The 25,107-nt window shown below is 49.3% G+C and overlaps 2 protein-coding genes across 3 annotated transcripts; both read right to left on the bottom strand.

The window, feature by feature from the left end:
- Window positions 1–6,719: 6,719 nt before the first annotated feature.
- Window positions 6,720–8,953, bottom strand: LOC125438364. Of its 2 annotated transcripts, none has more exons than XM_048506782.1 (2): window positions 8,459–8,953; window positions 6,720–8,366 (listed from the first exon to the last, which is right to left on the bottom strand). In XM_048506782.1, the coding sequence occupies exons 1-2, from the start codon at window positions 8,676–8,678 to the stop codon at window positions 7,756–7,758; spliced, it is 831 nt and encodes a 276-aa protein (XP_048362739.1). In that variant the 5' UTR covers window positions 8,679–8,953; the 3' UTR covers window positions 6,720–7,755. The 2 variants fall into 2 exon arrangements, with proteins under 2 accessions (XP_048362739.1, XP_048362740.1); XM_048506783.1 differs by having other exon boundaries at window positions 6,720–8,370.
- Window positions 8,954–9,062: 109 nt separating this feature from the next.
- On the bottom strand, window positions 9,063–23,789 carry EEF1AKMT4 (EEF1A lysine methyltransferase 4). Its single transcript, XM_048506947.1, has 4 exons — window positions 23,701–23,789; window positions 22,688–22,692; window positions 21,004–21,287; window positions 9,063–9,914 (listed from the first exon to the last, which is right to left on the bottom strand). Exons 1-4 carry the CDS (start codon window positions 23,787–23,789, stop codon window positions 9,627–9,629), a joined length of 666 nt encoding a protein of 221 aa, XP_048362904.1. The 3' UTR covers window positions 9,063–9,626.
- Window positions 23,790–25,107: the final 1,318 nt, after the last annotated feature.

Here is a 25,107-nt window from a genome sequence, read left to right on the forward strand (position 1 = left end):
GGCCCTGGTCTTACAGGACAGAACGTTCTACCAGGTCGAAAAAACCCTGGCCCTGGTTGAGGAGTTCCCTTGGGCCAGGAACCACAAGTAAATCATCACTAGATGAATGAAATGTCTGTCAGGGGATGTAATGGGAGACACAGTTTGATCCTTAGCTTGTTGCTTGCCTCTGAAGGGTCCACATATATCAGCGGTGGCACTCAGAGCTCTCTCTGTGGGCACGCGCAGAGCCAACCCGCCCCCCCCCCCCCACACATCTAGGCTGGCCTGGGCCACTGAGCTCGATTATTAGTTTTGGTGAGGCAGTGTAGATAACCCTGTTAAGTTTTGTTAAACCCCACTGATTTTTACGTGAAGAACTAAAGTGCAATCTTTTACCTGGGAGTAAGCTTGGTTGCTGGCAATGGGGCTTGCCTCTGAGTAAACCCTCCTAGGGTTGTGATTCACTTGTTGGAAGAGTTGCACGGTTGCAAAGCAAAGCTACCGACTACCACCAAGCTTACTCCCGAGTAACACATGCCTCGGAGCCAACCGTTTTTTCTAAACTCAGTATTCAGGTTAAATTGCCGTGTTGGCACTTTGCGATAAATAATTGGGTTTTGGGTTGCAATTTCGGCACTTGGTCTCGAAAAGGTTCACCATCACTGACATATACTGTTTTTTTAAAAAAGTATGCAGTCTTTTGACTTTAAAATTTAGAAAAGTTCGGATTTATATCCCTCTTTCTCTCCTGTAAGGAGATTCAAAGGGGCTTACAAACGCTTTCCCTTCCCTGCCCCACCTTGTGTGGTAGATGGGGCTGAGAGAGTTCAGAAGAACTGTGACCAGTCACCCAGCAGGCTTCATGTGGAGGAACGGGGAAGGCCCTCCCATGCTTGTGCAAGAAGAGAGTTCAAGAATCTCAACGTGGACATCTTCTTTTCGTCTTTTCCCTGAAAGCAAAAGCTCCCTGGCTTCGTTGCCCAAAATTTTCAAGCCCAGACTCCAACCAATGGAAAATTTCACTCAGCTGGAGAATGGCTAAAACCAATTTCGTAGGATTCTTCTCTGTCTAAAGATTCCTTCGTGGGGAAATAAAAATCATCCAGAGCAGGACAGGAGCTTGGCATAGGTACATACATAGACACCTGGAGAGAAAAAGAGACCTGTTCCTTTAAGAAAGGCTTAACGGGATATTATTGACTGAGTGATGTTATTTGCCTCCATGCCATGAAAAGCCTGTGTTAAAGGGGCAGGACATTTTTTTCCCCTTCCATTTGTTGGCAACCCTATATATCAGTGATGGCGAACCTATGGTACGGGTGCCAGAGGTGGCACTCAGAGCCCACTCTGTGGGCACGCACAAAGTCGCCCCCACCCCCTACATATCTAGGCTGCCCTGGGCCACTGGGCTCGATTATTAGCATTAAACCTAAGACCTAGTTTTGGGGAAGCTGTATAGGTAACCCTGTTAGCGTTGTTAAACCCCACTGATTTTCATGCAAAGAACTACAGCGTGATCCTTTACCTGGGAGTAAGCTCGGTTGCTGGCAGTGGGGCTTGCTTCTGAGTGAACCCTCCTAGGGTGATTCACCCGTTGGAAGAGTTGCATGGTTGCTTCAAAGCAAAGCCACCGACAACCACCAAGCTTACTCCCAAGTAACGCACGCCTCAGAGCCAACCGGTTTTTCTAAACTGAAACCTCAGTTTTCAGGTTAAATTGCCGTGTTGGCACTTTGCGATAAATAAGCGGGTTTTGGGTTGCAATTTGGGCACTCGGTCTCGAAAAGGTTCGCCATCACTGCTATATATAACCCTATAAGATGACGGACCTGGTACATGGATCCAGAAAGGGGCCAATTTTCCCTTCCGGGAATGTGATCACATGGCCAAAGAAATTGGAATTTTCACCCAGTATAAGGACGCCTGCCACTAATACATAAGGACTCCTGTACTGTCTGCTTTTGTAAATCACTGATCCTTAATTTAAAGACTGTTTTACCACTGTCGGGCGCAGTCTAAGAAATGGAAAAGGGCTGCTTCTGTTTTGCAGGCTGGGACTAAGTGAAGTGTAATGGGTTTGGCTCAAAGACCCCAAATTAAAAGAAGCAGGGGTCACACTTGAATCCAGTCCCCTCAAGGTCAATTCTCTCTCCACTTGAGGAGAGGTTAAGAGCTCCTTAAGAGCTCATATATCTAATCTGGAGGAACCGGGTTTGATTCCCAGCTCTGCCGCCTGAGCTGTGGAGGCTTATCTGGGGAATTCAGATTAGCCTGTACATTCCCACACACGCCAGCTGGGTGACCTTGGGCTAGTCACAGCTTCTCGGAGCTCTCTCAGCCCCACCTACCTCACAGGGTGTTTGTTGTGAGGGGGGAAGGGCAAGGAGATTGTATGCTCCTTTGAGTCTCCTGCAGGAGAGAAAAGGGGGATATAAATCCAAACTCCTCCTCCTCCTCCTCTTCTTCTTCTTCTTCTTCTTACAAAATGGGAGGGTGGAAACAGGTTTAAAAAAATGAAATCGAAGATGCTGGAAATAGGTTAAAAAACTCCTAAAACCGTCACCGCATCGACATGCAAGCGCTCATCCGAGGATTTCCAAGGAGGATTACGGCCTCCTCTGCTTAACCAACATGTTAAATGTGGGAATCGGGAGGTATACAGATCACGAACGGCTGGCATTACTTGCAGAGGGCCGAGGCTTCGGTTGTAAGCGCGGAAAATTGAGATCCGTGTCTCGCACATCAAAGTGCATCTATAATTGTAACACGCTGGAAATGAGGGAGAAGATATCTGCGGATTATTCGAACAGTCCCGCCCTTCCTCTCAGGAGGAGGCAACACTGATTAGGTCTTATTAAAAACTCACACTTTTAATGTGCAATTAAAGGCAGGTGCTGAAGTCAATTAATAATGTCAAAGCCAGTTTAAAAAGCAGAGAGAGACGGGAAACCGGGCAAAGAGGGGCATCTTTAGACGCTTGGCCTTCACGACGCAACCTGCCTGTGGAATCCCACCCATTTGAAGGGTGTTTTTTTAATCAGGAAGAAGAAGAGTTTGGATTTATATCCCCCCTTCCTCTCCAGTAAGGAGACTCAAAGGGGCTGACAATCTCCTTGCCCTCCCCCCCGCTCACAACAAACACCCTGTGAGGTGGGTGGGGCTGAGAGAGCTCCAAAGAACTGTGACTCGCCCAAGGTCACCCAACTGGCGTGTGTTGAAGTGCACAGGCTAATATGAATTCCCCAGATAAGCCTCCACAGCCCAGGCGGCAGAGCTGGGAATCAAACCCGGCTCCTCCCGATCGGAATGCACCTGCTCTTAACCTCCTACGCCACCGCTGCTGCTTCGGTTAGCGCGAGCTTGTGAACTCTGCAAAGATCTTGCACGGGGAGGGGGAAAATAAAATGGCACCCGGAGAAAATCTTCCAACTGGAAATATCAAGGACACGAGGGTTAGAAAGAAAGGCATCTGCTGGTTTCTAAGTGAGCATCGCGACGGAGATAAACGAGAGGACTCGGGTGAGAGCTGGGAACCCAGCCTTGCTTTTTCCTTCTCCGGCCTGGGCTTCCCAATTATTCGAGAGGCAGAAATGGGATTAAAGCAATTTACTTGTGGCAGAGGATTAAAAGGGGGAGAGTCTCTCTCTTTCGCTCTCTTTTTGCTCGCCGCCCCCCCCCCCCCCCAGAATGCTTTTGCGGCGGATCTGCATCAGAGAGCAAGGGAGGCGAGTGGCGGCCCAGACCCCTCCGTGTCTCCTTCCGCCAAAGATGGAGGGAGAGAACGAAAATGATTCAGAGGTTCTCTGGCAGTTTCATTAACAGCCACAAAGAGCGGCGAGTTGGACGCCCTCCAGAACTAGCTGACAGAGGGGATGGTGGACGGAAGGGAGCGGGCTGGACCAGCTGGGGGGGGGGGGCTGACCAGAAGTGGCCACATGAACGCCCTGGGACACAAACGTCCTTTCCAAAGCGGCTGTGCCATTTCACCCGGCCTGCTCTGGGCTTCCGCAGAGGTGCGGTGGTGCTCTGGGCGCGATTCCGCCTCGTCGGCCGCGTGACTCACAACTGGTCCGGCCTCGGTTGGTTCTGTCTGAGCACACAGCTGGAATAGGCGACAGCTGGAAGCCATTAATTGTACCTCTCTATTCTGCACTGGTTAGACCTCACCTGGAATACTGTGTACAGTTCTGGGCACCGCCATTCAAGAAAGATATCGACAAATTGGGACAGATAGAAAAAGTGCAGAGAAGGGCAACGAGGATGATTGAGGGACTGGAGCACCTTCCTTATGAGGAGAGGCTGCAGCGTTTGGGACTCTTTAGGAGAGGAGACATCTGAGGGGGGAAATGATTGAAGTCTATAAAAGTATGCATGGGGTAGAAAATGTGGACAGAGATAAATTTTTCTCTCTTTCTCACAATACTAGAACCAGGGGGCATCCATTGAAAATGCTGGGGGGAAGAATTAGGACTAATAAAAGGAAACACTTCTTCACGCAACGTGTGATTGGTGTTTGGAATATGCTGCCACAGGAGGTGGTTATGGCCACTAACCTGGATAGCTTTAAAAAGGGCTTGGACAGATTTATGGAGGAGAAGTCGATCTATGGCTACCAATCTTGATCCTCCTTGATCTCAGATTGCAAATGCCTTAGCAGACCAAGTGCTCAGGAGCAGCAGCAGCCGCAGAAGGCCATTGCTTTCACATCCTGCAGGTGAGCTCCCAAAGGCACCTGGTGGGCCACTGCGAGTAGCAGAGTGCTGGACTAGGTGGACTCAGGTCTGATCCAGCAGGCTTGTTCTTATGTTCTTATAGAGGAATCATTGAGTCTGTCATCTGCACCTCTATAACTGTGTGGTTTGGTTCTGCAACCCAACAAGATCGACACAGACTTCAGAGAATAATTAGAACTGCAGAAAAAACAATTGCTGCTAACCTGCCTTCCATTGAGGACCTGTATACTGCACGGGTCAAAAAAAGGGCTGTGAAAATATTTACTGACCCAGTCATAAACTGTTTCAACTCTTACCCTCTAAACGTCGCTACAGAGCACTGCACACCAAGACAACTAGACATAAGAACAGTTTTTTCCCGAATGCCATCACTCTGTTAAACAAATAATTTCCTCGATAATGTTAAACTATTTATTATATATTTATTATATAATTACTGCACTACTTTTTTCATCATTCTTATTACCCATCTCCTCCCACTTATGACTGTATGACTATAGCCTGTGCTGACATTTCATTTTAATTCATTTTATTTTATGATTTTACATTTTATGGTTTCGTTACTATTGATTGTTTCCTGATTGCTTACTAGACCTATATGACAATCATTAAGTGTTGTACCTTATGATTCTTGACAAATGTATTTTTCTTTTATGTACACTGAGAGCATATGCACCGGAGACAAATTCCTTGTGTGTCCAATCACACTTGGCCAATAAAGATTCTATTCTATTCTATTCTATTATGATCCAGGGGAGGGCAACCAAAATGGTAAAAGGTCTGGAATCCATGCCCTACGAGGAGAGGCTTGGGGAGCTGGGGATGTTTAATTTGGTGAAGAGAAGGTTAAGCGGAGACATGATAGCCCTGTTTAGATATCTGAAGGGATGTCATGTTGGTGAGGGAGCAAGCTTGTTTTCTGCTGCTCCAGAGACTGGCACCAGGAGTAATGGGTTCAAGGTGAAGAACAAGAGATTCCAGCTAAACATCAAAAACCTTCCTGGCAGTCAGGGTTGTTTGACATGGAATGCACTCCCTCGGAGTGTGGTGGAGTCTCCTCCTTTGGAGGTTTTGAAAGAGAGGCTCGATGGCCATCTGTCAGGAGTGCTTTGATTGTGTGTTCCTGCATTGCAGGGGATTGGACTTGATGGCCCTTGTGGTCTCTTCCAACTCTATGATTCTGCCCTAGGTCCAACCTTTCGGTGCCACCTCAAAAGGAAGCTACTGGACCGAGCTTCACTGCACACTGTCTTCCAGGGCTAGCTTTGCTTCTTGTTTCTGGAACCCTGATTGGTACCCCCTGGTCAAAGTCCGCTTTGAACCTGTCTGAAGTCTGGTCTTCACTTGCTTCCTGTTTACCAGACCGATGCGTCCTGGCCCAGTAATTCCTGGCTCCCCTCCTTGCTTCAGTACTCTGCACTTAAAAAAGAAAACCGAATTTAGTATCAAATGAAGGTCAGGATACAGACCAAGAAAAGATGCATTCTTCAGTTGGTGTAAACGTGCAGAGAATGGCAACAAGGATGATTGAGGGACTGGAGCACCTTCCTTATGAGGAGAGGCTGCAGCGTTTGGGACTCTTTAGCTTGGAGAGGAGACGGCTGAGGGGGGATATGATTGAAGTCTATAAAATTATGCATGGGGTAGAAAATGTTGACAGGGAGACATTTTTCTCTCTTTCCCACAATACTAGAACCCGGGGGCATTCATTGAAAATGCTGGGGGGAAGAATGAGGACTAATAAAAGGAAACACTTCTTCACGCAACGTGTGATTGGTGTTTGGAATATGCTGCCACAGGAGGTGGTGATGGCCACTCACCTGGATAGCTTTAAAAAGGGCTTGGACAGATTGATGGAGGAGAAGTCGATTTATGGCTCCCAATCTTGATCCTCCTTGATCTGAGGTTGCAGATGCCTTAGCAGACCAGGTGCTCGGGAGCAAAAGCCACAAAAGGCCCTTGCTTTCACCTCCTGCACGTGAGCTCCCAAAGGCACCTGGTGGGCCACTGTGAGTAGCAGAGAGCTGGACTAGATGGACTCTGGTCTGATCCAGCAGGCTTGTTCTTACGTTCTTAAACCGTGTAAATTAAACAGCTCCTGCTTTGCCAAATGCACTCTCCTTTTGCGAGTCATAGTGAGGGGCAAGGGTCTACGAAGGTACAAATGCTCCTCCCCTTTCTACAACATCTCTTTCATCATGTTTCATTCCTATAATTCATTGACATTCTAGCCCCGTGGTGGCGAACCTATGGCACTGCAGGTGTTCACGGACTACAATTCCCATCAGCCTGAGGGGAATTGTAGTCCATGAACATCTGGAGTGCCATAGGTTTGCCACCACTGGTCTAGCCTGCCTCATAGGGTTGTTGTGTGAGGGTAGACTGGAGGAGGGGAGACCCTGAAGACCACCCTGAACTCCTTGGAGGAATAGGGTGGGGGAATAAAATAGTAATCTTCATGCACCACTCATCGCTACTGGGATAGCGGCAGCTATTGGCCATGCCATGTACATGAAAGCATGATTTTGCACTCGGGAAGATCAGGAGCTTTCTTTTTTTAAAAAAAGAGTTTTTAAAAATGGAGATGCTTGTAAAATAGCATATGCTCCTTCTGCACTCCTGCTCATGTGGAGTATACATACAGTTTTGTTGATATTTTGTCCCAAGGCTTTCCTCCCTAGAGTGAAACATGAAAATACCACTCATATGGATGGGAGGGGATATCGCCGACGACTCCCTTTCTTTTCTGTTGCCTGTGACACAGCCATTTTCCTTTAGGACTACCTTGGTTTTCCACTGCCTGGTACACAGCCACCCTCCGCCATGACCCCCTTTCTCCTGCCTGTGACACAACACATTCCCTGAATACTCTGTTTCTTCTCTACTCCCTGGGACGCAACCAAGCTCCCTGAAGCCTCCCTTTCATTTCACCCGCCTGTGACACAGCCACCCTACCTGACAACCCCTTTTTCCTCCGCCTGTGACATAGCCATCCACTCAACATCTTCCCTTCTTTTCTTCCGTCTGTGACACAGCCACACTACCTGACAACCCCTTTTCTTCCGCCTGTGACATAGCCACCCACACGACATCTTCCCTTCTTTTCTTCCGCCTGTGACACAGGCACCCTACCTGACAACTCCTTTTCTTCCGCCTGTGACACAGCCACCCTACCTGACAACCCCTTTTCTTCCGCCTGTGACACAGCCACCCACTCGACATCTTCCCTTCTTTTCTTCCGCCTGTGACACAGCCACCTACCTGACAACCCCTTTTCTTCCACCTGTGACACAGCCAACCTACCTGACAACCCCTTTTCTTCCGCCTGTGACACAGCCACCCACTCGACATCTTCCCTTCTTTTCTTCCGCCTGTGACACAGCCACCCTACCTGACAACCCCTTTTCTTCCGCCTGTGACACAGCCACCCACTCGACATCTTCCCTTCTTTTCTTCTGCCTGTGATGCAGCCACCCACTCGACATCTTCCCTTCTTTTCTTCCGTCTGTGACACAGCCACCCTACCTGACAACCCCTTTTCTTCCGCCTGTGACACAGCCACCCACTCGACATCTTCCCTTCTTTTCTTCCGCCTGTGACACAGCCACCCTACCTGACAACCCCTTTTCTTCCGCCTGTGACACAGCCACCCTACCACCTACAAACAACTCGCTGCTTCATACCAGCGAGCACAGCCACCCTGCAGCGCCTTTTCTTCCGCCTTAATGACACAGCCACCCTACCTGACAACCCCTTTTCTTCCGCCTGTGACACAGCCACCCACTCGACATCTTCCCTTCTTTTCTTCCGCCTGTGACACAGCCACCCTACCTGACAACTCCTTTTCTTCCGCCTGTGACACAGCCACCCTACCTGACAACCCCTTTTCTTCCGCCTGTGACACAGCCACCCTACCTGACAACTCCTTTTCTTCTGCCTGTGGCACAGCCACCCACTCAACATCTTCCCTTCTTTTCTTCCGCCTGTGACATAGCCACTGTCCCCAACTCCATTTTTTCTCCTCCCTGTGACACAGCCACCCTCCTCAAGGACTTCACCCCAACGCTGACACACCAAAGTGTAACCAAACTTTTAAAGAAAGCGCATACATACGCACGCCTCTTAGCATGCGCGCGCTACACACCTGCGTAACTGTGCTTAATTTGCATGACAATTGCAGATGTTTCCTTTCAGGTGCCGGAGTCGGGTGTATCCAGTGGACTTGCAGATCGGAGGGTGAAAAGTGTGGGAGTCAGCAAGGCAGAACTTGCCCCGGGGCCTGTGCTTTCCTTGATCGCACCCAAGGACCACATGTTAAGGGAAAAGTTGAAAAGATATCAGCAACCAACAGTTCCAGCTGTGCTTTATTTAGAAACGAAAAGATGCAGGACAGTCACTTGAGTGTTTTAAGGCAGCAGAGAAAAGACAGCCACAAATTCTCGGCCTTCTTCTTCAGACACACCCCGCCCCTTTCCAAGGACTGTTGAGAAGATACAGCCCAGTTTGCACCTTTCCAATCACAATCGGAGAAGGCCAAACATTTTTTTAAAAAGATTATTGGCACAGCCAAAACATTAACAACAAATACAGGGATTTGGATGCCCCGCCCCCTTTCCACACACCAGTTTTTAGCCCGCGATGCCAGCAGAGAGGCTTTAGAGGGAAATGTTTAATGCAGAGGAGGAGTTGGCGGCAGAAAACGTTCCCATCCCGTTCCACGGGGAAAATTGGCTCCTTTTGCCAACTGCAGAGAAGGCATTAGAAAATTTTAAAAGCAAATTCATACATAGGCAAGAAGGGATCAACCAGAGAGACCCAGAGGAACGCTGGCTGCTGAAGTTCGACAGCACCTTTTGAATGAATCCTTTTCCTTGGGAAGCGACGGATGCCCTCTCTCTCCGTGCCGGACTTTCATAGCTCAATGGCGGAGAGAAAGTCCTCTCCTTCCGCGTCTTGGAGTTGGGAGACGGGGGTGGGAGCGCCGGGGGGCAAGTGGAGGCTCTGCCCCAGGGCCAGGTCGGAAGGGGACAGCGCCTCGCCCTTCTTCATGACGTACACAAAGTAATGGAAGCCGCTGCCGTAGGTGACATGACGGGTGGACCAGCCGTAGGCGGGCTGGGCGTAGTGGGGCGTGCGGAAGTGCGGTTGCGCGAACGTGATGGAGACGAAGCGCCCCCGGGGCTTCAAGACTCGGCTGACCTAGAAGAACAGAAAGGCAAAGTTGCGTTTGGCCTTGTTGGCTGGCATCTGCTGTTTTTTAAGAGATGGGTGGGAATCTCGCCACTCGCACCCGCTTAGATTGCTAAAAGCAGAACCAAAAGTGCAAAGGCCTCGTTTTCCGAGCTCTCGCGGTTAGACAGAAAACCCCGCACCATCTGCTTTGAGACGCCACACGCAGATAACCGTTTGCCAAAGGGCATCAAGGTGATGAGGCCTGTGGGAAGGAGGTCTTCATAGAATCATAGAGTTGGAAGAGACCACAAAGGGCCATCCAGTCCAACCCCCTGCAATGCAGGAACACACAATCAAAGCACTCCTGACAAATATTCATCCAGCCTCTGTTTAAAAACCTCCAAAGAAGGAGACTCCACCACACTCCCAGGTAGTGCATTGTACTGTCGAACAGACAGACTGTCAGGAAGTTCTTCCTGATGTTTAGGTGGAATCTCTTTTCCTTCACCTTGAACCCATGACTCCTGGTCCTACTCTCTGGAGCGGCAGAAAACAAGCTTGCTCCCTCTCCAACAGGACATCCCTTCAAATATCTAAATATGGCTATCGTGTCACATGTTAAACTTCGCTTCACTTATTTTTTTTTATTATTATTATTATTATTATTATTATTATTATTATTATTATTATTATTATTATTATTATTATTATTATTATTATTCACATAACAACACAGCACAAGTGTCTGGAATTCATCTCTGAATATCGAGTCCTTCCCAAGGACCTAGGATATTAGAGGCCATTTGCAAATCAGAAGATATGTGCAGTTCCTAGAAGTGCTTAACTTTCTGCAGCAGATTGGACGATGTTCACTGTCCAAGTTTGGAAACTCCAGATGTTTCAAGATTTCTTAGGAGTTCCTCCTTTCAGAGCACCGACTACTAAGTGGGATTACTGTTGTTCTTTTACCTGAGTGGTTAGAGCTTCAATTTATGGAGTCCTTGTATTTTGTGATCTTTTCCAGCTCTTTGTCCTCTACCCATAGCAACTGGCTTTGCTTAACATCTATAGGATCCAAACATGTTTTTTTTCTCTACCACTGTTATGTCTGGGGTGTTGTGTGCCAGGTGTCTGTCTGTCTGTATTCTAAAGTCCCAGAGTATTTTTGCTTCTTCATTTTCTGTGATCTTCTCTGGCTTGTGCTCGTACCAGGTCTTGCTACAGGGCAGGCCGTACTTTTTGCAAAGGTTCCAGTGCACCATTGCTGCTGCTGCTTATTATTATTATTATTATTATTATTATTATTATTATTATTATTATTATTATTATTATTATTATTATTATTATTATTATTTATTGGGTTTATAGACCGCCCTCCCCTGGAGGGCTCAGGGCGGTGAACAGCATATAAATAGAGCACAATATCAAGTTAAAATCCTGTAAGTGTAAATTAATACAGGCTCTAAAAAAATAAACCCTACCCCATTAAAATGCAGAATTATTAAAATTAACATTAACACAAGGATGGCACCTGCTATCAATTCCCTCAAAAACCCTAAGAGGGGGAGGGGTGGTAGGATCCACTTGATGTTATTAAAAAGGGAGAGGGAGGGGGCCCCTATCAATGGCTAGTCTCCCCAAAGGCCCGGCGGAACAGCTCGGTCTTGCAGGCCCTGCGGAACTCAGCAAGAGACCCATGCAGGAGGTGGGACAGCCCCTTCAGTGGGAGAAGCGTTCCCACCAGGCCGGAGACCCAGAAGCTGTAAAGGCTCTGGCCCGGGTGGAGGCCAGCCGTATCATTGAGGGGCCAGGAGGATCCTCAGTAGGTTGACCTCTGCCGAGCATGAGAGGCCGGTTCCGGGGCGGTATGGGGTGAGACGGTCCTGCAGGTACGGAGGTCCCAGGCCGCGCAAGGCCTTAAAGGTTAACACCAGCACCTTGAAAATGATTCGGTATTCAATTGGTAACCAGTGCAAGCAGCGAAGCACAGGTGTGATGTTAGGATAGACGGAAGCCCTGTGGCAGAATACATGTTGAATGTATTCTGCCACAGAGCTTGAAGGTCACAGTTCACTTGAAGGTCTCGCAGGTCCCTGGCCTATGTTTGGTGAGCTGGGTTCTCCAATCCCATCTCTTTGACTTTCCAGAGGAGGAACCAGGGCTGAAAGATCCATCTGCTGTCAACCAACGGGCCCAGCGAGCACTGCAAACAGGAGAGCTGTTCAGAGCGCCGAGACTCTGCAGCGGCCCCAGGCTAAAATTGGGAGTCACACGGGGCTCACCAAATGGGCACCCTTCTTCATCCCGACAATGCAACATGTGGATAGTTTCTGGGCTAGGAGACTGGGGAGCCAGAACTGCTCATTTCAAGTCTTGCCTCCATCATAAACTCACAAGGCAGCCTTGTGGCAAACTCTATGCTGGGGATAATTAGGAAAGGAGTTGATAATAAAACTGCAAGGATTGTCACGCCCTTATATAAAGCCGTGGTGCGACCGCACTTGGAGTACTGTGTTCAGTTCTGGTCGCCACATCTCAAAAAGGATATCGAAGAGATAGAAAAAGTGCAGAGAAGGGCAACGAGGATGATTGAGGGACTGGAGCACCTTCCCTATGAGGAGAGGCTGCAGCATTTGGGACTCTTTAGTTTGGAGAGGAGACGTCTGAGGGGGGATATGATGGAAGTCTATAAAATTATGCATGGGGTAGAAAATGTGGACAGAGAGAAATTTTTCTCTCTTTCTCACAATACTAGAACCAGGGGGCATCCATTGAAAATGCTGGGGGGAAGAATTAGGAGTAATAAAGGGAAACACTTCTTCACGCAACGTGTGATTGGTGTTTGGAATATGCTGCCACAGGAGGTGGTGATGGCCACTAACCTGGATAGCTTTAAAAAGGGCTTGGACAGATTGATGGAGGAGGTCGATCTATGGCTACCAATCTTGATCCTCCTTGATCTGAGATTGCAAATGCCTTAGCAGACCAGGTGCTCGGGAGCAGCAGCAGCAGCAGAAGGCCCTTGCTTTCACCTCCTGCATGTGAGCTCCCAAAGGCACCTGGTGGGCCACTGCGAGTAGCAGAGTGCTGGACTAGATGGACTCTGGTCTGATCCAGCAGGCTAGTTCTTATGTTCCTATGACCAGCGTGGTGTACCACTACACCACACTGATTCCTGGCTATGTTTTTAAACGTATGTTGTGAGCTGCCCCGACCCCGAGAGGGGACGAGTGGCCTAGTTAATCCAGAGAAATAAAATAAATAAATCACACTCGCCCAAGCCAAAGGCTCCAATAAGGGGGACACTTGGTTCGTCCTACACAGTTCACAGGTACTACCAAGCTACAATGTGTGAATGGTCTTCTAACCTTCTAGATCCGGGGTCCACTGAGCTTCTTCTGCTGAGTCAGACCAGGGCCTGTCTCTTCCCTGGGGCACTGCACTTTCCTGGCACTGTTGCCCAAGACCAGTGGTGGCGAACCTATGGCACGGGTGCGAGGTGGCACTCAGAGCCCTCTCTGTGGGCACATGCAGAGTGCCCCCCAACACACATCTAGGCTGGTTTGGGCCACTAAGCTCAATTATTAGCATGAAACCTAAGATCTAGTTTTGGGGAAGCAGTTTAGGTAACCCTGTTAAGCCCCACTGATTTTCATGTGCTGAACTAAAGCGTGATCCTTTACCTGGGAGTAAGCTCGGTTGCTGGCAATGGGGCTTGCTTCTGATTAAACCCTCCTAGGGTTGTGATTCACCCATTGGGAGAGTTGCACGGTTGCTTCAAAGCAAAGCCACCGACTACCACCAAGCTTACTCCTGAGTAACGCACGCCTCGGAGCCAACCGGTTTTTCTAAGCTAAAACCTCAGTTGTCAGGTTAAATTGCCGTGTTGGCACTTTGCAATAAATAAGTGGGTTTTGGGTTGCAATTTGGGCACGGTCTCGAAAAGGTTCACCATCACTGCCCAAGATCCTTTTAAACTAGGGAGACACCAGAGTCAATCCATGAGACATCCAACATCTATTCTGCCACAGAGCTTCAGTCTATCCTTATATGTGATTTCAAGCAATAATACGGCCTTTAAATCTCCCTTTTCGGGGAACACGCTGTAATCTCAGAACCCTCAAGAAATGAACCCTCCCTTCCCTGCCACTCTTGCCAGTTTACAGGGCAACCGGGCTTCTAGATACGCCTCCTGTTTTCCAGCCTGTCAGGACATCCCCGAGCCAAGATCTTCAGAGACGCTGTGTCCAAGGTACGGCTGGTTTGAAGCCGAGTGGACTTGACCCCTTTAATCATCATTTTCTCCTCTCTGGAACTAAGCTGCTGCTAATAGGATGGAAAAGAACATCAATTTTCTTGCTTGGCTTTATCCAGTCAAAGGCATTTACGGCCAGCGCCGGCGTGCTTGGCATGTTAACTCCGCCGCCCGAGCTCGGCAGCCAACGCTGGGCTTGCTTGGAACCTCCCCTCCCTTCGCCCCCTGCTGCACCGCGGTGCAAGTGGCGTGCCCAGTAGAGCCGGGAAACACCCCCGCATTCGGCTGCCCGGGCCCGTGTGACAGGTGGGAAGAGCAAGTGCCCTTTATTTGTCATGACTCACCGGTTAATGGGAACAGCCTGTAGCGGAAGGCCGAACTGTCCTCCTTAAATGGGGCACACGAGACAAAGGAGAGCGTGGATTTCTACAGCTGGGGAAAGAGGAAACGGGGAAGGAGGGGGCCATTCCAGCCCAGGGGGAGGGGCTGGCCCTTCCATCGGCTGAGATCACACCTTACAAGGATCACACCTTAGAAGGATCACAATTCCAGGTCTTGAAGTCCCTTCTGGGACCCACCGGCCTCACCTGTTATGGCTTGGCTCCTAGGGAGCCACCGTGGTGTACGGGTTAAGAGCAGGTGGATTCTAATCTGGAGAACCAAGTTCCGATTCCCCACTCCCCCACATGAGCGACAGACTTTTATCTGGTGAACCAGATGTGTTCCCGCACTCCTACATTCCTGCTGGGTGAGCTTGGGCTAGTCAGTTCTTCGGAACTCTCTCAGCCCCACCTACCCCACAAGATGTCTGTTGTGGGGAGAGGAAGGGAAAGGAGCTTGTAAGCCACCTTGAGTCTCCTTACAGGAAGAAAAAGGTGGAGTATAAATCTAAACTCTTCTTCTAAGGCAGGGGTCTGCAACCTGCGGATATCCAGATGTTCATAGACTACCATTCCCATCAGCCTCTGCCACCATGGCCAATTGGCTGTCGCTCATGTGGAGGAGTGGGGAATCAGACTCGGTTCTCCAGATTAGAATCCACCTGCTCTTAACCAGTACGCCACGGTGGCTCCCTAGGAGCCAAACCATAACGGGTGAGGCCGGTGGGTCCCAGAAGGGACTTCAAAACCTGGAATTGTAATCCTTGTAAGGGGGTGGGGTCCTGTGATGGGAATTGTAGTCCATGAACATCTGGAGAGCCGCAGGTTGCAGATCCCTGTTCTAATGGGAGCCAAACGAAATGCGTTTTGAACCGGGAGGGGGAGGCGCTTTGCATCCACTCCACCCAGCACTAGCATCTCTCTTATGGCCAAGAGAGAAAGAAGGCATAAGAACATAAGAACAAGCCAGCTGGATCAGACCAGAGTCCATCTAGTCCAGCTCTCTGCTACTCGCAGTGGCCCACCAGGTGCCTTTGGGAGCTCACATGCAGGAGGTGAAAGCAATGGCCTTCTGTGGCTGTTGCTCCCGAGAACCTGGACTGTTAAGGCATTTGCAATCTCAGACCAAAGAGGATCAAGATTGGTAGCCATAAATCGACTTCTCCTCCATAAATCTGTCCAAGCTATCCAGGTTAGTGGCCATCACCACCTCCTGTGGCAGCATATTCCAAACACCAATCACACGTTGCGTGAAGAAGTGTTTCCTTTTATTAGTCCTAATTCTTCCCCCCAGCATTTTCAATGGATGCTCCCCGGTTCTAGTATTGCGAGAAAGAGAGAAAAATTTCTCTCTGTCAACATTTTCTGTCCCATGCATAATTTTATAGACTTCACTCATATCCCCCCTCATACTAGGAGCAGCAGTGGCGTAGGAGGTTAAGAGCTCGTGTATCTAATCTGGAGGAACTGGGTTTGATTCCCAGCTCTGCCGCCTGAGCTGTGGAGGCTTCTCTGGGGAATTCAGATTAGCCTGTGCACTCCCACACACGCCAGCTGGGTGACCTTGGAGGCTGATCACAGCAGGAGCTCTCTCTGGCCCCGCCCACCTCACAGGGTGTTTGTTGTGAGGGGGGAAGGGCAAGGAGATTGTCAGCCCCTTTGAGTCTCCTGCAGGAGAGAAAGGGGGGATATAAATCCAAACTCCTCCTCTTCTTCTTCTTCAAGTCTCAGCCGACTTATGGTGGCCAGCCCGCAGGACTTCAAGACGAAAGACAAAAAGAGCAGGTATAGCATGTCCTGCTGCCGCGTAGCCACGCTGGACCTCCTGGGAGGTCTCCCATCCACATACTAACCAGGTGTGGGGGAATGGGCCGCATTCCCAGAGTTCTGGGATCAAGTGAGGATACCAGGACATGAAAGCCAGCAAAGGAAGGCAGGAGGAGGGACAGAAAGAGGCTCTGCCAAAGGCAGACTTCTTCTGCCAAGGAGGGTTTCACAGATCTGCACATCAGAGAAACTCCAATTACATCTTTCGCTTTACAATAAAAGCTGCCAGAACAGGGAAGAGAAAAAAACGATAGGTGGGGAAAAACAAACGGCTTAGGCGACAAGCACGGAGGAACTGGCACCAAAAGGGAGGCCGTTAAGAAGACGGAGATTGTGTTGGGCTTTGTAGCTGCCCCTTGACGGCATGCAGGCTGCAGGCAAGGGAGACCAGCGGCACAGGTGGCTAGAAGAGCACAGCAGAGAAGAAGGGGACAAAATGCAGAGGTAGGCAGGGAAAATGCTCCAGTGGCAGAGAAAGGAAGGAAGGAACAGGCATGACGTTTGACCTTTAAACCCTTTGCCCGCCTTCCTTTGCCAGAATGACGTCTCACAGAGCTATAATGAACTTCCGGATCTTTCCTCTTCCCCAGAAACAAAACCTCTTCTGAACTGTTCCCATCGAACAGAGCCACAGGTGTATAGTGACACTGAACTAAATGCCCAGCAGTTCACATCTGCCGGAACCACATTTCCCGACGCATTACTGAGCAGGTTGAGATAATGTTCTTTGTGAGCAGCCTGTGGCCAAACTTGAGGGGCTGAATAAGCAAAAACAAACAAACAGAGCACCTGAATGGAACCTCACCTACAAACACCTTCAGCTTTTACATTAAGCAAGAAACTGGGCCGGATTTTTGTACTCTGGTTCTTCCTCGGAGCTCAAAATAAAATATAAGAGATCGTCACAGCCTCTCTGTCTGCTCCGCAGGGTAAATCACTCTGGGATTTTTTTTGGTTCCAGTGGCGTAGGGGTTAAGAGCAGGTGTACTCTAATCTGGAGGAACCGGGTTTGATTTCCCGGTCTGCCGTTGGAGCTGTGGAGGCTTATCTGGTGAACCAGATTAGCCTGTGCACTCCCACACACGCCAGCTGGGTGACCTTGGGCTAGTCACAGTTCTTTGGAGGTCTCTCCGCTCCACCCACCTCACAGGGTGTTTGTTGAGGGGGGGGGGAAGGGAAAGGAGATTGTAAGCCCCTTTGAGTCCCGTTACAGGAGAGAAATGGGGGGATATAAATCCAACTCTTCTTCTTCTTACTGTACCTATACCCTGCCTTTCTCCGCAATGGCGACTCAAAACGGCCTGTGGCGTAGGAGGTTAAAAGCTCGTATATCTAATCTGGAGGAACCGGGTTTGATTCCCAGCTCTGCCACCTGAGCTGTGGAGGCTTATCTGGGGAATTCAGATTAGCCTGTGCACTCCCACACACGCCAGCTGGGTGACCTTGGGCTAGTCACAGCTCTACGGAGCTCTCTCAACCCCACCTACCTCACAAGGTGTTTGTTGTGAGGGGGGAAGGGCAAGGAGATTGTCAGCCCCTTTGAGTCTCCTACAGGAGAGAAAGGGGGGATATAAATCCAAACTCTTCTTCTTCCTCTCCCCCCTGTCATCCTCACAACCACCCTGCGAGGTCTGTCAGGCTGAGAATACACAACTGGTCTCGTGGTCACATTTCCATGGTGGAGTGGTGATTCGAACCGGGGTTTCCTGATCGCAGTCCGGCGCTTTAATCACTACACCCCGTTGCTGGCCTGCAGCAGGCAGAGGACAGGAACTCCACCTTCCTGGCAGAGACACAAGGATTCCGATGGGGCAGCAGAGAGAGGGGGTGAGAGGCGCTGATCTGGGGAAGCGCGCTCAAGGAGAGCAGCCAACCAGGGAAACTGAGGACCCTTTGTCCTGCAGGGTCACGCCAAAACGCTGGAGTGGGAACGGAGCCCCGTGTCCCCTCCAAAAACGGGAGCTGATGGAGAAAGGGGGGGGGGGCGCAGCAGAAATGCAGGGGGACAGGGTGGAACGGAGACGCATTCCCCGACTCACTCCCTCGCACACATCGTGAAGCTCAATAGGGATCCTGCTGGCTTGGACATCTTGCACCAATTAATAGCTGCCTAGAGGCATTATCTGTCCCCATGGCAACGCCTGGGCCAATACCGATGAGCGTTACCATGGAAACGGGGAGAACTAGCTGACCGGTGTGTGTGTGTGTGTGTGTGTGTGTATGGGGGGAATAAGCGAGTAATCAGAGGGATCTGGTATGGGGGGGTGGAGAAGTCGGGGGGGGGGGGGAGATCCATGCGGTAAAGCCCTTCCTGGGTAAACGGCCCGGGCCAAGTTGGCAGGGACCGCACCGCTCGTCCTAGCAGCCAATACCCCGGGAATGCTGCTAGCTCTCGTCCCCCGGGGACGTGCCCTTAACACAAAAGGGGATTTTGCTGCCGAGATGAAGGGATTCTTCACAGATGGCAATTTTGGGCAGGGAGGTGTCGCCATGGCAACGGGGTGAGATTCAGGCTGGCGTGCTTTGTGCGCCTGGCGAAGGGGAATGGGAAAGAAAAGGACTTTCACCACTTAAAATGCACCCCCCTCCGGAGAGGTCAACTTTACGGGGAGGTGAGGAGAGCGAGGGGTGGGGATGAGCCGTACCCTGCCAGTTTTTCCTTTATCTGTCCTCTGACTTTCTTACTATGTGCTTGAAGGAAGATTGTGGGGGTGGGGGGGGGGGGTTGCGCAACCGACCCCCCCTCGTCTTCCACAAGATCTTAATCGCTCAATTATCGCTCTGAAGCCATTCAGCGGGTCAACTTCTCAAAACAGATACCCCCCTCCCGCCTCGACCACCGAGGGAACTGATTAGGATTTGGCGGAGGACGTACAGCGCGGCTCTGCCTCAAACTGGTTTCGGTCCGTAAAATGGAGCAACCTCTGCGTTCGTTCGCCTGCCTCCTCTGCCTCTTCTCCTAATTTCTGGTTTCTGACCTTTTGCTTTGGCATACAACGAAACGAGCGGAGTTTCTCTTTGCCACACTGAAAATCTATTCGGTTAGATTCACCGTTGAATGCTGAACGTCAGCAGTTATAGGTTTAATATTACTGGACTGAGTGTTCACTGTTGCCCCGTGCCTATTTTAGTGGAGGCAACAAAAAGGATATCGAAGAGATAGAAAAAGTGCCGAGAAGGGCAAGGAGGATGATTGAGGGACTGGAGCACCTTCCTTATGAGGAGAGGCTGCAGCGTTCGGGACTCTTTAGTTTGGAGAGGAGACGTCTGAGGGGCGGATATGATTGAAGTCTATAAAATTATGCATGGGGTAGAAAATGTGGACAGAGAGAAATTTTTCTCTCTTTCTCACAATACTAGAACCAGGGGGCATTCGTCGAAAATGCTGGGGAAAAGAATTAGGACTAATAAAAGGAAACACTTCTTCACGCAACGTGTGATTGGTGTTTGGAATATGCTGCCACAGGAGGTGGTAATGGCCACTCACCTGGATAGCTTTAAAAGGGGCTTGGACAGATTTATGGAGGAGAAGTCAATCTATGGCTACCAATCTTGATCCTCCTTGATCTCAGATTGCAAATGCCTTAGCAGACCAGGTGCTCGGGAGCAGCAGCAGCAGCTGCAGAAGGCCCTTGCTTTCACATCCTGCACGTGAGCTCCCAAAGGCACCTGGTGGGCCACTGCGAGTAGCAGAGTGCTGGACTAGATGGACTCTGGTCTGATCCAGCAGGCTAGTTCTTATGTTCTTAGTGGCTCTCTGTAAGACACGGACTGACCACCATCAAACTATTAACCGGTCCACTTACAAACTCAAACGCCTCTTTGTGTAGCCCTCCAGCTATTTCACTCAAGAACGAAGGAGCCAGGGATTCTTTTTTAACCTTGCCTTGCCTTCTGAGTTCAGATCTCTTCTCCACCTGCCCAAATTTTTCTGCACAACAGCCCAGCAAGGTAGCCTTGGGGCTAGAACAGTGATGGCGAACCTTTTCGAGACCGAGTGCCCAAACTGCAACCCAAAACCCACTTATTTATTGCAAAGTGCCAACATGACAATTTACCCTGAATACTGAGGTTTTAGTTTAGAAAAAACAGTTGGCGTTACTCAGGAGTAAGCTAGCTGGTAGTCGGTGGCCTTGCTTTGAAGCAACTATGCAATTCTTCCAACGGGTGACTCACGATCCTAGAAGGGTTTACTCAGAAGCAAGCCCCATTGCCAGCAACCGAGCTTACTCCCAGGTAAAGGATCGCGCTTTAGTTCTTTGCATGAAAATCAGTGGGGCTTAACAGGGTTACCTACACTGCTTCCCAGAAACTAGGTCTTAGGTTTAATGCTAATAATCGAGCCCAGTGGCCCAAACCAGCCTAGATGTGTGTGTGTGTGGGGGGGGGACTCTGTTTGCTCATGCCCACAGAGAGGGCTCTGAGTGCTACCTCTGGCACCCGTGCCACAGGTTCACCACCACTGGGCTAGAAACACCCAGCTATGCTATTTGTCAGAAGAAAAATGCAGTTCTGTTAACAATTATAAGAAGGGGAGAGGGACCGAACGTAAACATTGCACTTGAAGAAGCCAACAGGGATTGATAGCCACATGTGGCCGCAGTTGCTGACTGCCTACTCCAGCCGAAGCCTTGGCGGACATCTCTCTGCTCACCTCTGTCAAAACCCGTTCCAGGACTGTTTTGGCTTCCTGAGATACATGCCAAGGATCTGTTTCTTCCACCATCATGGAATCCAGAGTGCCTTTCTCTAAGACCACATCAAAGCTCTTGTCCCGGAAGGCCAGAGCCTGGGCGTCCATAACTGCCCACTGGAGTCCAGGGCAGTGGCCGTAGTAATCCCGCATGCTTGTGATACACACTGCAGAGTAGTCGATGCTGGTGATGTCCGTGTAGCCCAGCTGGTAGAGGTCGTGACTCAACGCACTGTTCCCACAACCTGCAAAGAGACACGGCATCAGGTTATGCTTACAGCCCAAACAGCCAGTTCCAATATAGAATCATAGAGTTGGAAGAGACCCCAAGGGCCATCCAGTCCAACCCCCTGCAATGCAGGAACACACAATCAAAGCACTCCTGACAGATGGCCATCGAGCCTCTCTTTAAAAACCTTCAAAGAAGGAGACTCCTCCACACTCAAAGGTAGTGCATCCCACTGTTGAACAGTTCTGACTGTCAGGAAGTTTTTCCGGTGGTTTTGGTGGAATCTCTTTTCCTTCACCTTGAACCCATGACTCCTGATCCTAGTCTTTGGAGCAGCAGAAAATAAAACTGCAAGGATTTGATAATAAAACTGTAAGGAATTGAGAATAAAACTGCAAGGATTGTCATGCCCTTATATAAAGCAGTGGTGCGATCGCACTTGGGAGTCCTGGGTTCAGTTCTGGTTGCCACATCTCAAAAAGGATATTGAAGAGATAGAAAAAGTGCAGAGAAGGGCAACGAGGATGATTGAAGGATTGGAGCACCTTCCTTATGAGGAGAGGCTGCAGCGTTTGGGGCTCTTTAGTTTGGAGAGGAGACGTCTGAGGGGGGATATGATGGAAGTCTATAAAATTATGCATGGGGTAGAAAATGTGGACAGAGAGAAATGTTTCTCTCTTCTCACAATACTAGAACCAGGGGGCATTCATTGAAAATGCTGGGGAAAAGAATTAGGACTAATAAAAGGAAACACTTTTTCACACAACGTGTGATTGGTGTTTGGAATATGCAGCCACAGGAGGTGGTGATGGCCACTAACCTGGATAGCTTTAAAAAGGGCTTGGACAGATTTACGCAGAAGTCGATTTATGGCTACCTATCTTGATCCTCCTTGATCTGAGATTGCAAATGCCTTAGCAGACCAGGTGCTCAGGAGCAGCAGCAGCAGCAGCAGGCCATTGCTTTCACATCCTGCCTATGAGCTCCCAAAGGCACCTGGTGGGCCACTGCGAGTAGCAGAGTGCTGGACTAGATGGACTCTGGTCTGATCCAGCAGGCTAGTTCTTATGTTCTTAAAACAAGCTTGTTCCCTCTCCAACAGGAGATCCCTTCAAATATGTAAACATGGCTATCATGTCACCTCTTAAACTTCGCTTCTCCAGAGTAAACATACCCAGCTCCCTAAGTCTCTCCTCGTAGGTCACAGATTCCAGATCTTTGACTGTTTTGGTTGCCCTCCTCTGGACTCGTTCCAGCTAGTCAATCTCCTTCTTGAATTGCGGAGCCCAGAGAACTGTACACAATATCCCAGATGAGGTCTAACCAATGCAGGACAGAGAGGTACAATGACATCCCTCAACTTTGACACTATGATACAGCCCAGAATCGCATTGGCTTTCTTGGCCGCCGCATCACACTGCCTAGGGGAGAAAGGCACACGCATGAAGCTCCTTTACATTGTTACACTCCCTTGGTCCATTAAGGTCTGCTCAGACCGGCAGTGGATCTCTTGGGTTTCAAGTAGCAGCTCTTTCACATCAGCTCATAAGAACATAAGAACATAAGAACTAGCCTGCTGGATCAGACCAGAGTCCATCTAGTCCAGCTCTCTGCTACTCGCAGTGGCCCACCAGGTGCCTTTGGGAGCTCACATGCAGGAGGTGAAAGCAATGGCCTTCTGCTGCTGCTGCTCCCGAGCTGCTGCTCAGACTTGATCCTTTTTTTTTTAATTGGAGATACTCGGGATTGAACCAGCGACGTTCTGCATGCTGAGCAGACGTTCTACCACGGAGCCACAACCTCTTCCCTTTAGCTAATAACTAATAATTCTAGTTCTACTTCAGGGTGGGGAATAGATCTTGTACAGAGCAGCCATGGGGCGACCCCAATTCAACATCCCTTTGCTAGCCCAACACAACAGATTCCATACTAGAACTATACTATTACTACAATGGGGTGGGTGTACTATAGGATTTAAAGCAATGCCACTCTGCACTGTGTAGTTTTAGGTTAACCAGAACCGATTATGTTGTAAATCATTTTTAATGCCTCAGATAATTTGATATGAATGAAAAACATTATGTCAATAATAGCTGAACGCTTTATCTTTTGCAGGTGAATTATGGAACACTGCGAATAAAGGAGTATTGTTTTCAAATAAACAGCAGGGAAGTACAGAAATTTCATTTGTATAGCCATTTTTGTGTGTGAAAGCACTTGTGTGTGCTGAAATAATGACTACACACAAAAAAAATTCTGTACTTCGCTGCTGTGTATTTGAAAACCAGGATCCTTTATTAGCAGTCTTCTATGATTCACCTGCAAAATACAAAAACATTTGGTTATTACTGGTATAACGTTCTTCATTCACATCAAATGATCTGATACTAGAACTACAATCTCAGAAAAAGATGTTAGTAAGGTTGTACGTTCCTCCGCCGTAGAATTCAACGTGCCGGTTTTTATGCAATTGCCGCAAAACTTCCTCCTCGTAAGTGTTAACGTCTAAAAGCACCATCGCACCCTCTTTCTCGGCAGGTTTTATTATAAATAGTCAGTCAGAAGCCTTGCTGGGTAAAAGCCTTACCTGGTCTGACCTACTTCCTGAAATCACTTGGTGGGCACCAGAAAAGGTGTCAGCGGGCAACCTGGATCCCTGAGTTACAATGTCAGACAAGATCCTGGAGATCCAGGTTCATAAGAACATAAGAACAAGCCTGGTGGATCAGACCAGAGTCCATCTAGTCCAGCAGTCTGCTACTCGCAGTGGCCCACCAGGTGCCTTTGGGAGCTCACGTGCAGGAGGTGAAAGCAAGGGCCTTAAGAACATAAGAACAAGCCTGCTGGATCAGACCAGAGTCCATCTAGCCCAGCACTCTGCTACTTGCAGTGGCCCACCAGGTGCCATTGGGAGCTCACGTGCAGGATGTGAAAGCAATGGCCTTCTGCTGCTGCTGCTGCTCCTGAGCACCTGGTCTGCTAAGGCATTTGCAATCTGAGATCAAGGAGGCTCAAGATTGGTAGCCATTGATCGACTTCTCCTCCATAACTGTTTGTTGATCAAACCCCACTCTGCCATGAGAGGCTTTCTGCATGATCTTGGGCCAGGCATACACAGTCAGTCTTGCCTACCTCAGAGGAGTGTTGTGAGGACAATATGGAGGAACAGACAAGGATGTAAATTGCTTTGGAGAAAGGTAGGTTATAAATGAAGCAAAATAAAACGAGGTGGCACTGTGACTCTCAAAGACTTTTTAAGAAATCTCAACTCAGAGGTAACAGCCTCAGGTGGCAGAAGAGGTTCAACCTAGGAACACAGTGCCCCTGAGCATGTACGTCATGGTTTTCCTTTAGAAGAAGAAGAAGAAGAAGAAGAGGAGTTTGGATTTATATCCCCCCTTTCTCTCCTGTAGGAGACTCAAAGGGGCTTACAATCTCCTTGCCCTTCCCCCCTCACAACAAACACCCTGTGAGGTAGGTGGGGCTGAGAGAGCTCCAAGAAGCTGTGACTAGCCCAAGGTCACCCAGCTGGCGTGTGTGGGAGTGCACAGGCTAATCTGAATTCCCCAGATAAGCCTCCACAGCTCAGGTGGCAGAGCGGAGAATCAAACCCGGTTCCTCCAGATTAGATACATGAGCTCTTAACCTCCTACGCCACTGCTGCTCCTTTACCACGTAAAGTTAGGAGTTTTACATCTTACTTCCAGGCAGGTACGAACCAAGCCTCGTTCTGTTCTAGGACAGGCACTCCAAATTGGACAGTTCTAGGAACTTGCCCTGCAAACTGCTTTCTAGCTCTCTGAATTCGGAAGATACAGACTGGAGGGAAGGAGGAA

The sequence above is a fragment of the Sphaerodactylus townsendi genome, linkage group LG08 (assembly GCF_021028975.2).
Source record: "Sphaerodactylus townsendi isolate TG3544 linkage group LG08, MPM_Stown_v2.3, whole genome shotgun sequence".
Taxonomy (NCBI): Eukaryota; Metazoa; Chordata; class Lepidosauria; order Squamata; family Sphaerodactylidae; genus Sphaerodactylus; species Sphaerodactylus townsendi.